At 43.0% G+C, this 13,537-nt stretch overlaps 1 protein-coding gene across 1 annotated transcript in view; it reads left to right on the top strand.

Annotated features, from left to right (window-relative positions):
- The first annotated feature begins 9,725 nt into the window (after positions 1 to 9,725).
- The window catches only part of BMP6 (bone morphogenetic protein 6), a 113,742-nt gene continuing 109,930 nt past the window's right edge, over positions 9,726 to 13,537 (top strand). Inside the window, exon 1 of the mRNA XM_060774787.2 lies at positions 9,726 to 10,830. Within this exon, the coding sequence (XP_060630770.2) occupies positions 10,257 to 10,830 (574 nt within the window). The 5' untranslated portion in view covers positions 9,726 to 10,256. The remainder of the gene's footprint in view (positions 10,831 to 13,537) is intronic.

Raw genomic sequence — 13,537 nt, 5'->3', positions numbered from 1 at the left:
GCATGGATATTATCTAGCCTACATCTTAAGTCCTTGGGCCTTTCCAAACAGCCTTATATCTCAGAATATCAAAGCAGAAAATCCCACATTATCTGAGTGTGGAGTCAGATAACCCAGTTCAATGCCTTGATATTCTGGGATATAGGGCTATGTGGAAGGGCCCTAGGAATATCAAGGCAGAAAATCCCACATTATCTGAGGGCCCTTCCACACAGCCCTATATTCCAGAATGTCAAGGCAAAAATCCCACAATATCTAATGTGGGATTTCCTGTCATGATATTCTGAGATATAGAGCTGTGTGGAAGGGCCCTATATGTGAACTCTGGGATATAGGGCTGAGTGGAAGGACCGTGGGTGGATTCTAGAATATAGGGCTGTGTGGAAGGGCCTTATGTGTGGACTCTAGGATATAGGGCTGTGTGGAAGGGCCCTGTGTGTAGACTCAGATAACCCAGTTCAATGCAGATATTGTGGGATTTTCTGTCTTGATATTCTGGGATATAGGGCTGTGTAGAAGAGCCCCTAATAACAGGAGAATGATGGGATAAAATTAAGTAAATAAAAACAAAATGAATCCATCTTTTGTAGTGAAGAAAGATGAACAGAATTAATTTAGTTGTAATATTCCTATCCTTTGAAAGTTCTTTAATGTTGTTGTCATCTATCTGGTTCCCTGTTTTTGATATGTGTGAGGAATTATTTATTCTTGGTTCTTATACCATTAATAATAATATGCTCCTCAAAATCTCTTTTTGTCACTGCTTACGTGTATAGATGTAGATCAACAAGAAAGAATCACATGTCACTTAGAAGACTAACAAGTTTTATTTGTCAGAAGGTGTCAGGGACTGCAGACCACTTTATCAAATGCCTGGACTCCTGCCTCAGTTGGTAGTTTATTATACACAAGCAATCAGACCTACATAAATATATGTAGTAATATATAAATATATGTAGGGCTATAAATGCAGTAAATAAATAAATAAAATCAATACATTCTGTTTTAAAAACTGAATGAAAAGTTGAACTCTTACCTTGGCTGAGATCTGTGTCTGGACTTTAGTTTAAAGATGTAATATCATATGCAGCCATGAATCTCACTGGATTTCTTTGAGAAAGACATTGTGCATTCTAACTTACTTAATAATACGTATTGCTGTGAATAAAATGAGAACTTCAATGTCAGCCTGAACTTTTGTGACAGTGACAGATACATTTAATATGATTATTTACAATGGGAGCAGGTATGTTCATTTGTTCTAGGATGAAGTGTCCTGTGACATCTCAAAGACTAACACATTTATTATAGGAAAAGCTCTCGTAGAACATATGGTTATTTAAACATATGTTCTTAGAACTTAAATATCCTCTGGTGATGGCAGATGTAGCCATTGGTATCCACTACAGACAAAGAAATGCCACAGTTTCTGAGTACTAGAACAGACAGTACCTTGGCGTAGGAGCTAGGATTTAAACAAGTTAAATTAAAAATCAAACTCCTGTATAGAGGAATTGGAGGGTTTTTTTCTTTTAAGCTGATCTTGGTTGACCACAAGATGTCCCCCACGAGTAGGAAAACATTATGTTCCTAAAGCTGTTTTGTACTCTGCATTCAAAACATATTTAATGAGGGGATAGTAAAAGAAAAGGTAGAGATAGAGCAAGAGAACAGATATGAGAAGGTGAAACATTATTTTAATAGCTTTCGTATTTAATTTAGTAGGCTGAAAAACCTTACAATACACTATTCTGTTTTATATGTTTTCTGTACCTAAAAAGAGGTCCACAGCCTCTTTCAGTTTAATTTCGAACAGGAAAACCTTAAGTTCCCTTTTGTCAATTCTTTACAGATGGTGAAGCATCCAAATGGACTCCAGTATATATTTAAAGTAACTTGTAGAGCATTCTGATTAAGATATTTGTCAGGGCACAGTACAGATGCTCGAATGAATCATTATATGACATAAGATGACATCATTAGTCCAGTTGATGAAGTCCATTGCTCTTGCATGAAAACAAAACAAGTGTGCTCAGTGCAGATAGGAAAGATGCCTACTAAAAAATTTCTGGAATGAACACTGGAGAAGGGGAATTCCTTTGAGGTCTAGAAGAAAACTGATTCCAAAGCCTACCAAGGTGCCAGAGGTACATACAATTCCTCATTCAGTTACCAGGTGCCCATTTGCCAGCAAGAAACCAAATTGCCTTGGACAGAGAGAGGGAGAACTCTTAGTGGAGATATATGTCCTTTGAGCTGCATTAAATCTCTACCATGAGTTCAGTGGCTAAAGGGTGGGTGTTTGGCACATGTTGATCAAGAGAGTGTTCATCCTCTGAACCAAAGACAAAAAAAAAATCAACAGGGTCAAAAGCCAATGAGAATCACTTCAGCCAGGTCTTGTTGCTAGTCCTGACTAGAATAGATCCATGGGGTCAATAGGATTTACCAAAGTGTTGACTCTTTATTCAGAAACATTAATTGGGAGAAACTAACAACAATTCAGACCATCTTCTTCATATCCTTTCCCTCCCAAAATCCGTGATGATGAGTGATAGAGTGCTTGGCATTTGGAAGATCCAGGGTCAAACCCCCACTTGCGTTGTGAACTCTTCTTGGTGATGCTGGCCAGTGATTTACTTTTAGCCTAACCTAGGATTGCTGTTGTATTATTGTGAGGGTGGAATACTCTGTAGGAAAGAGGAGATACAGATGGCAAAACTAATCACTTTGTAACTAGACTACTGTTGCTACAGTCCCCTGTCCCAAGATGAAATATTTCCTGAAAGAAAAATGGATAACTAAGACTGTTCATGGAACTGAGGAAATCCAGGCTATATTTGTTAACTATGTAGATATTTTACAGTTCTCAAATTTGTTTCATATCAGGAGCAACTTGGGAAATTGCAAGTCACTTCTGATGTGAGAGAATTGACCACCTGCAAGGATGTTGCCCAGGGGACACCTGGATGTTTTACCATCCTATGGGAGGCTTTTCTCATGCCCCCACATGAGAAGCTGGAGCTGACAGATGAGAGCTCATCCTGCTCCCCAGATTTGGACTGCTAACCTTTTGTTCAACAGTTCTGCTGGCATAAGCATTCTCAATTATTTCTGTGAATCCAAACTGCATTGTTTCGCCTATGGCTAATTGCTCCAAGAAATGTCATCAGTAACAGGGTTGGAAAAAATTGCAGTGTTAGTTATATAGTCCTAAACAATGGGATGTATATAGTGCAGTAACTCATTTTGTCCCTTTCCTATCCGCTATATGCATGAGCCGGGAGCTATAATAGGGATCTGCCTTGTAGCATTATTGCAAAAATACTGAAGAATATGCCTTGTTCTTGGAGCTGTAGGTAATCACAATGCTCTTAATGTTTTTAGAAATGTAAGTGAAACTCTATTCAAAACATACTTTGTCTTCTTTATTTGGCTTGTCATGCAAAGGAAAATATGCCTGTTATCTGAAAGGATCTTTTGGAACGAACAAAGATTAACTACTTAGTTTATGAAAAAAGGCCTGGTTTTGAGTTCACGGACTTCCTGTTAAAGTTATTCACAAGTTATTATACTTCCTGTTAACTACCCTACTTGTGAAATAAGATACATTGTTTTTAGTATCAAGGCCTCCATAAATAAGTTGTAGAAGAGAGGAGGAAACACATGTGAAGGATATATAAACTTATTGTGTCTGATTGTCTGCTCAAGAATTTCTCTGCTGGCAGTCATTCAGCAAGGGCAAAATGTTTGCTGATTCTTAAGCTGTATTTTGAAATGGACGTAAATTCTTAAAGAGTTATATGTAAGAGTGTTAGTTGATTTTAAGCTGGACAAGCACACTTGATTAAGATGAAAAAGGCCCTGTACTAACAACTGAGTAAAAGAGGAATTTCCAGTAAATGGAGATTCTCCCATTAGCACTGTGATGTGTAACATGGCACCTGTTGAAATCCTTATTTCCATGTAGTTCTGAAAGAGTGGCAGCTTTTTTGTCTGTTAGAACTGGTTTGTTTTTTTTAATGGAGCAGGTTTCCAAAACTTCTGGTCTATGAGTGTAATCTAAGAAGTTGCAGTCTCTAAATCTTTCAGTCTGGAAGAGCTTCACTAAGCAAAGTGAGATAAAGTGGGTCAACCCAGTCTCGGAAATTCTGAGAAATATTCAATTAGTAAGCATCACATTTCTTCATCTGCACCAAGCACTAAGATAAGATGCTCTTCATCAGGAGATATTAAGAATGATTAATGAACACAAGGTATTCTCCTCAACACTAAGATTCCTGTGAAATAGTCTAACTGCGTTTCATATTGACTAGAATGGAAGGAATAATTACAGTATTTATTTTTTACCATAAGATTCAGCTTGACAAAAAAAGTAAACATCCCTTTTTTATCAGGTTCAGGAATCACCATACCAAAAACCCATTATCTATTAGAGTGCTTTCACATTTTTTTTAACCATGGTGGTGCAATGGGTTAAATCCTTGTGCCAGCTGAACTGCTGACCTGAAGGTCAATGGTTCAAATCTGCGAGACAGGGTGAGCTCTCATCTGTCAGCTTCAGTTTCCCATGTGGGAACATGAGAGAAGCCTCCCACAAGATGATAACACCCATGCATCCCCTGGGCTTTGATTTTGTAGATGGACAATTCTCTCTCACAAGAAGCGACGTACAGAATGTTCTCAAGTCACTAGTTGGATGCTACATGTTCTAAAATCCAACAAATGCTACGTTCAGCAAAGGACAAGAGGGATCCTCTCACCTCTGCAGGAGTCTACCGTATACCATGCAGCTGCGGACAAGTCTACATAGGGACCACCAAACGCAGCATTGCCCAAACATGGATCAAGGAACATGAAAGGCACTGCAGACTACTTCAACCAGAGAAGTTAGCCATAGCAGACCACCTGATGAACCACCTGGAAACAGCATATTATTTGTGAACACTGGACCACTCTAACAACTACCATGTCAGGCTACACAGAGAAGCCGTTGAAATCCACAAGTATGTGGACAATTTCAACAAAAAGGAGGAAACCATGAAGATGAACAAAATCTGGCTACCAGTATTAAAAAAACCTCTAAAATTATAACAGTAAATAAAAAAACAACACTCAAACACAGGGGAACTCCAGACAAGAAACAATCAGGGATAGCTAATCACCTCTTAACAAAGGATTCCCCCAGGCAGTAATGAGCCACACCTAAAAACTCTCAGGCCATCAAATGCTAATCAAGGTGACCAACTGAAACATTCACACCTAGCTCCGATAGACAAGAGTTCTTTTTCCTACCCTGGACTTTCCACAGATATATAAACCCAATTTTCCTAGTTTCCAACAGACCTCAAACCTCTGAGGATGCCTGCCATAGAAACGTCAGGAGAGAATACTTCTAGAACATGGCCATACAGCCCGAAAAACCTACAACAACCCAGTGATTCTGGCCATGAAAGCCTTTGACAACACAAGATGTTCCTGAGCAGGAAATTTCCTACCTCCTACAACTCTGTGTAGCCTGGAAGTCTACATGTTTTGGTTCTGTTAAGTTAGCATAACTATTTGTAGCCCAGTTAACTAGGAATGTTTTCCAGAAATCTGTGTCAGTCAGTTCAGTAGCACCTGCATACAGGCAAGCACATACAGGATTATCTGCTGTTTGCCATTATCCTCTCTAAGCAAAATACCCACTCCCATTCCAAATCTTCATCTGTTCCTAATTATGTATCTTTCACATTGCCTTCGTATTTTCCCCCTCCTGCTCATGTTCTTTTTTTCTTCTTCACTCAAAATACATTTTAAGCTTCAGAAACCAGGAGAGGAAAATGAAAACATGCAATTGAAACGTACTTTATTGCCTAAAGTCAGCTATTGCCTAGAAATAAACCCATATTATTATTATTATTATTATTATTATTATTATTATTATTTATATCCCGCTTTTTCTCTCCATATGGAGACTGAAAGTGGCTCACAATTAAAAGCGTTTTAGTACAACTGAAAATATACAAATACACAAATATTAAAACAGTATTAAAACAACCCAGGTTAAAACCATAAAAGCATATAAAATATTGATAAAACTGGGTTGTTGTAGGTTTTTTTTGGGCTATATGGCCATGTTTTAAAGGCATTTTCTCCTGACGTTTCGCCTGTATCTATGGTAAGCATCCTCTGATGCATTCACTGAGGATGCTTGCCATAGATGCAGGCAAAACATCAGGGGGAAATGCCTTTAGTACATGGCCATATAGCCCGAAAAAACCTACAGCAACCTATTGATAAAACATCAATAATATTGATAATATTGATTATGATAATAATAGAGTTGATGGTCCAAAATGTCTATTGGTAATTCCTTGGTAGACTGTGATCCCATGCCAACGATGACACTAAAGTCACCTCTCCATTTTGAATCTATGGTTTCAATGACCCATGACTTGAAAATGTTTTCAAAAACTGCAAACTTTGAGGTTGCCATTTTATATAAGGGACACGGTTTTACAAAGCTGTTGTAGATAAAGCGACTTGAGCATCCATCGATTTTTATATCCGCGAGGGTTCCTGGAACCAAAGGTCCCAATGTAGATGATTACAACAACAATAATAACACTATGCAACACAGTATCAAAAAAATCTGTTCCTGGTTTAAAGTGTTCTTTCCTGTTTAATTGTGCGGTCCTTACTTTGAAAGTAGTTCTTATGCACCAGAAACTTTGTTTTTCTGGTTGCCACAAACTATGTTGAAGTGTTGAAGTGCTGCTTTAATTTAATACACCATTTCTATGTTTTTAAGACAGAACGAATTAGGAAACGACATTTATAACCCAGGAACAAATATCATGTTACATAGTGTAATAATAATATGGATGATAATGATGGTGATGATGTTGATGATAATAATAATAGAGGGCCAACATGGTATAGGTGCCATGGTAGTGCAATGGCTTAAACCCATGTGACGGTTGAACTGCTGACCTGAAGACCTGAAGGTCAGCAGTTCAAATCTGCGAGATGGGGTGAGCTCCCATCTGTCAACCTCAGCTTCCCACGCAGGGACATGAGAGAAGCCTCTTATAAAATGGTAAAACATCCAGGTGTCCCCTTGGGCAACGTCCTTGCAGACGGCCAATTCTCTCATACCAGAAGCGACTTGCAGCATATGCTCAAGTCACCTCTGACATGATTAAAAATGCTGTTATGGTTTGAGTACTGAGTTGTGGCCCATCTACACTGCAATATAATGCATCCTGAAACTGGGTAGACACATATGATGCAGTTAAGTGGCATTATATGATTATACACTGATCATAATGCAGTTTCACAAAGCATTTTATCAGTATTTCTCAACCTGGAGGTCAGGACCCCTGGGGGGGTCATGAGGGGGTGTCAGGGGAGTCACCAAAGACCATTAGAAAACACAGTATTATCTCTTGGTCATGGAGATTCTGTGTGGTTTAGAATGCTGTTTGATTGTAGGTGAACTATAAATCCCAGTAACTACAACTCCCAAATGACAGAATCAATCAATCCACCCCTCCCCCCCCCCCCCCAGTAGTCAAATTTGGGCATATTGGGTATTTGTGCCAAATTTGGTCCAATGAGTGAAAATACATCCTGCATATACATTATGAGTCTTAACAGTAGAAAAAATAGAGTCATGAAGTAGCAACGAAGATAATTTTATGGTTGGGGGTCACCACAACATGAGGAAATGTATCAAGGGGTCACGGCATTAGGAAAGTTGAGAAACACTACATTATATGGTCAGTGTAGATGGGTCATATTATTTTGGAGGCCAGGGTTCAAATCCCTGCTCTGTCATGGAAACCCACTGGGTGAGCTTTGACAAGCAACACTCTCATTCTCATAGGAAAGCAATGGAAAAACTCTTGTCAAGAAAAACCTGTGCTAGGTCTCCATTGCTCAGAATTCAGACTTGAGGACTGTTATTGCCTCAGCCCCCAATTCCCTCCAAGTTCTATCCAGAATAATAATAACAATAACAATAATAATATAATAAACGTTATTTATACCCTGCCACCAGGGCCATAGCCAGAAAAAAATTTCAGGGAGGGTTGAAAATTTCGGGGGGGGGGGGGGGTTAGGGTCACGCTGAAGCAAAGAGCACAGCAGGGGGCAGAGCAACCTTCAATAGCCTGCAGCTCCGCCCCTGTCAACCACCTCCACCAAGTCTGGCCTCCTTAATGAGAGCATTCAACACACACACACCCAACTTGGTTGCTTCGCTATATCGGCTACTGCTGCAAGTAATGGCAGTGTGAATAAATTGTCAATATTTCCTTGATATAGTGCTTGCAGTTCTGGAGGGACTCTTAAGTTTTTGTGTCTCATAGACTTAGCATGGGGATTTGGTTAACCTGTTAAAATTCATGAGTAAACCAGGGTTTTTTTAAAAAACCTGAAAAATTTCGGGGGGGGGGGTTGAACCCCTTAAAAAAAACCTGGCTACAGGCCTGCCTGCCACCATCTCCCCAAGGGGACACAGGGCAGTTTACATGAGGCTAAGCCCGACAATACAATACATCAGTGTAAACTAACACAGCAATAATATAAAAACGTTGGCGTTGGCCTTTAAAGCCCTAAACGGTTCCAGCCCAAGCTACCTATCTGACCGCATCTCTGCCTATGAACCCACCAGGACTTTGAGATCCTGCTTCTCAAGCTCGGCTGGCGGGGACGAGAGATAGAGCCTTCTCGGTGGTGGCTCCTCGGCTGTGGAACGCCCTTCCTACGGACATTAGACTAGCACCATCTCTAATGGTATTCCGCAAAAAGGTGAAGGCCTGGATGTTTGTGCAGGCGTTTGAGTAATTTAGTGCAATCTGGTAATGGAACATAGGAATGGAACAATGGACGACGAACCTGGACTACGCTTGGATGATGAGAAGATTGGGTACGGTTGTTTTTTGTAATAATTGTGCATTGTAATTGCTTATTGGTAATTTATGGATAATGTGTTAAGTCAATTGTTATATGTTGTATGGAACCACTGCTGTTTCTACTGTTTTTACTGTTTGTGAACCGCCGTGAGTCGCCTTCGGGCTTGAGATACAGCGGTATATAAGCAAAGTAAATAAATAAATAAATAAATAAATAAAAACAAAATAAAATACAATACGAAACCATTATAAGTAACATATCAGCAACAAAAACACAACATTTAAGAAAAACAAGGATCCAACACTGTGGGCAGGGCCTATTCTAATAGATTAAAAAATTTAAAACACTGGGTGTGACGGCAATAAAATGAGTCTGAATAGAGGTTTTAGAGGTTGAGGTAGGGTTGATTGCCCCAACAGGTAGAATAAAGTGCTTCAGAGGACATTTTGCAGAGAATTGGTCAGACCAGGAATTATTGGTCTTTCAATTAGGGAAGGCACATTGGAACCACCAAGTTTTCAAGCTCCTCCTAAAGACTGCCAATGTGAGGGCTTGCCTAATATCCTTAGGGAGCGAGTTCCAGAGTCGAGGGGCTACCATAGTGATAAAAAAGAGACCCTTCTCTCCCAAAATCCTGAGCTTTCCCTTTGGGCAGCCCTTTTTACTCTGTGTTCATCTCGAGGCGCCTACCCTCAGCCTGGGAAAGAGCAGAAAAAGGTGGCAACCCTGAGCGAGAGGCGACGCCCCCGCCTTGAGGAGGAGGAGAGGCTCCTTCCCATTGGCCGCCTCTTTTGCCCATCAAAGCGCCCCATTCCTCTTCACTGGGGAGGAGGCGGGCCTTGCGTCCAGCTGGCGCGTGGTACTACCTGCCGCACGCGGGATTCCCCAACTGGCCGCGCGGAGGAGAGGAGCTCAAACCAGGGCTGTTTTCCCTCTGAGGGAGAAGAAAGAAGCAGCGGGTGGAAGGAGGGGGAGAAGACCTTGTTTGTTTCCTCCGAAGGATTTTGAAGAGTGGGAAAAAGAGGAATTTCTTGCTGTCTTATCCCACTCTCAGAAAGTTGTGTCATTTGGAGAAAGAGGCGCAAAGAAGGAGGAGGGAAGAGGGGCGCCTCTCCCATCCCTCCTCTATTGGGAGAAGTGTCTCCACGAAGAAGGAAGGCAGAAGAAGGAGGGAAGGGATTGATTGGCACCTGAGGAGAGAGAGAGAGAGAGACGGAGGCGAAAGGGAGCATCACCTGAGGCTGAAGAGTGAGAGTGGGGGGGGGGCGCATCATGGGGCTGTCAAGGGCCAAGGCGGGCCCCCACCCTGGCCTGAATTGAGGGTGAGGAAGGGGGGCTTCCCGAGCAGAGCCATGCCTCTGGGGCTGCGCGGGCTCTGGTGGTGCTTGGCGCTGCTGGGCAATGGCATGACCAGCTGGGGCTCCCTTCCCTCGCCCTCGCTGCCCGCCTTGCCCGCCTTCCTGAGGAGCCCCGCAGGCGGGAAAGACCCTCCTCCTCCGCCTCCTCCGTCTTCGGGCTTCCTCTACAGGCGCCTCAAGTCCCACGAGAAGCGGGAGATGCAGAAGGAGATCCTCTCCGTGCTGGGCTTGCCTCACCGGCCCCGACCCTCGCACGGGCTCCCGCCTCCCGAGGAAGAAGGAGGAGAAGCGCCTCTCTTTCGCCTCAAGCCCCACCAGCACCAAGGGCGCCCCTCGCTCAACTCCGCGCCCCTCTTCATGCTGGACCTCTACAACGCTCTCTCCACCGAGGAGGAGGAGGGGGAGGGAGGGAAGGCAGAGAGGGCGCCCCCCCTGCCCACAGCCGCCATCCCCTTCCAGCGCGACAAGGCTCTCCTCAGCCACCCGGGAGCCTCCCCGGCCCTGGCCAGCGCGCACGACAGCGCCTTCCTCAGCGACGCCGACATGGTCATGAGCTTCGTCAACCTGGGTGAGTTGGGGCAAAAGGGGGCGGGGCCTACGGGGAGCAGCACCTGTTCTGAGCCGCCGCGCCTGCGCAGTCTGCCAAGCTGGAGCTGTCCCCTGGCTCTTGGGGGGGGGGGGGATGGAAGGGGGCAAGACCAGGTAATAGTACAGTGGTTCTGATGGTGGTCCACGAAAAGGCCTTAATGGTGCATTATTTAAACTGCTATGTTTATTCATATCATGGTCTGATCACCATGCTGGATATATCCCATATGCATGGGGGTATTGGGGTAACGATACAAAAGGTTTGCTAGGGTAGACCCTCTTTCACTCAGACTCGCCCCCCCTGAACCAAACTCAGCCCCCCCCCCAAAACAAAATCCTGGCTACAGGCCTGGTGGTTTGCAACCTTCCTAATTCCTCGACCCCAGGCATGTAGGTGGTGGTGGTGGGGGGGGGGGCTTGAGGGGCTTCACCCCCCCAAAATTCTGATGGTGGTCCACGAGAAGGCCTTACAGGTACATTATTTAAACTGTTATGTTTATTCATATCATGATTCGATCACCATACACAATATATCCCATATGCATGGGGGTATTGGGGTAACGATACAAAAGGTTTGCTAGGGTAGACCCTCTTTCACTCAGACTCAGCCCCCCCCCCTGAATCAAAATCCTGGCTACGGGCCTGCTCGACCCCTTGATACAGTTCCTCATGTTGTGGTGACCCCCAAGCCATAAAATTATTTTTGTTGCTACTTCACAATTGTAAGTTTGCTACTGTTATGAATCATTATGTAAATAGCTGATATGCAGGATATATTTTCATTCTCTGGACCAAATTTAGCACAAATATGCTCAAATTTAAGAACTGATGGGGTTGAGGGGGGATTGATTTTGTCATTTGGGAGTTGCAGTTGTGGGGTTTTATAGTTCACCTACAATCAAAGAACATTCTGAACTCCACCAACAAAGGAATTGAACCAAACTTGGCACAGAGAAAACACTGGAAGTGTTTGGTGGGTACTGACCTTGAGTTTTTGAGTTGTAGTTCACCTACATCCAGAGAGCACTGTGGACTCAATCAATGATGGACCAAACTTGGCATGAATACTCATTATGCCCAAATGTAAACAGTGGTGAACTTTGGGGAAAATAGACCTTGACATTTGGGAGTTGTAGTTGCTGGGATTTATTGTTCACCCACAATCAAAGAACATTCTGAACCTCACCAATGATAGAATTGGGCCAAACTTCCCACACGGAACCCCACATGACCAACAGACAATACTGTGTTTTCTGCTTGTCTTTGGTGACCCCTCTGACACCCCCTTGCAACCCCTCCAGGGGTCCCAACCCCCAGGTTGAGAAACACTGTGATAGTATGATAGCTGGGTTCGGAAGCTCTGAGTTCGGAAATTCTGAACATTCCTCAACAGTCAGGCCTGTAGCGGGGGGGGGGGGGTGGTGGTTGTGGTTGAGGGGCTTCAGCACGCTCCCCAAAATTCTCAGTGTGGTCCGCGAGAAGGCTTTACTGGTACATTATTTAAACAGTTATGTTTATTCATATCATGATCTGATCACCATGCTCAATATATCCCATATGCATAGGGGTATTGGGATAATGATACAAAAGGTTTGCTAGGGTATATCCTGAGCCCCCCCAATCAAACTCAGCGCCCCCCCCCCCCCAAAATCAAAATCCTGGCTACGGGCCTGGCAACGGTGGTTGTGAATAAGGGAAGGGGAGAGCGGCACACTGAGGGCGGGAATATACAGTTGCAATTGGTGGAAGGATAGAAAGGAGGAGAGGGTAGGATAAGGTTTAGGGCAGGGGTCCACAAACTTTTTAAACAGAGGGCCAGGTCACAGCCCCTCAAACTGTTGGAGGGCCAGATTATAATTTCAAAAAAAAACAAACATGAATGAATTCCTATGCACATTGCAGGTAACTTATTTGTAGTGCAGCCCTTTGAAACAATACAATAATTAAAATGAAGAACAATTTTAACAAATATAAACTTATTAGTATTTCAATGAGAAGTGTGGGCCTGCTTTTGGCTGATGAGATAACAATAAATAAATAAATAAATAAATAAATAAATCTTTATACCCCGCTCCATCTCCCCCAGGGGGACTCGGTGCGGCTTACATGAGGCCATGCCCATCAATACAATACACAACAATATAACACAATAACATAATAAAACCGCTCCCCAGATTCGAACCTGCAACCTAGTACACCATACTCATCTGCACATTTGCTGAGAAAAAATGGGCAAGTTGGTATTGCTTATTTTACACTGACTTGGCTTTCTAATCACATTCATGCAACATGCCTACACACTGCAGCTGACACACTAATGTGTCATGACACACAAGTTGAAAATCTCTTTCCTATAGTGTAGCACAATCCTGAACTCTGGTACTCTAGGAGTTTTGGAGTTCAGCTCCCAGAATCTCTGACCATTGGCCAAAGCGGATGAGACTGCTGGCAACTGGAGTCCAAAACATCTGGAGGACAAGTGATTCTCAAACTTTGGTCTTCCAAGTGGTTTGGCCTTTCAAATCTCAGAAACCTTTGTCAGCTTGGGCAGTGGTCAGAAATTATGGGAGCTGAAGTCCCATAGTGTTCCAGCTTTTTCCCCCAGTGCGTTCATGTTGCCTTGTTCAAAACAAGGGATCACACAGTAGAATTATAGTAGCATTGCTGGATTAACATCTACACTGAAC

Source organism: Anolis sagrei, chromosome 4, assembly GCF_037176765.1.
Source record: "Anolis sagrei isolate rAnoSag1 chromosome 4, rAnoSag1.mat, whole genome shotgun sequence".
NCBI classification, from domain to species: domain Eukaryota; kingdom Metazoa; phylum Chordata; class Lepidosauria; order Squamata; family Dactyloidae; genus Anolis; species Anolis sagrei.
This window is presented reverse-complemented; position numbering and strand designations above follow the sequence as displayed.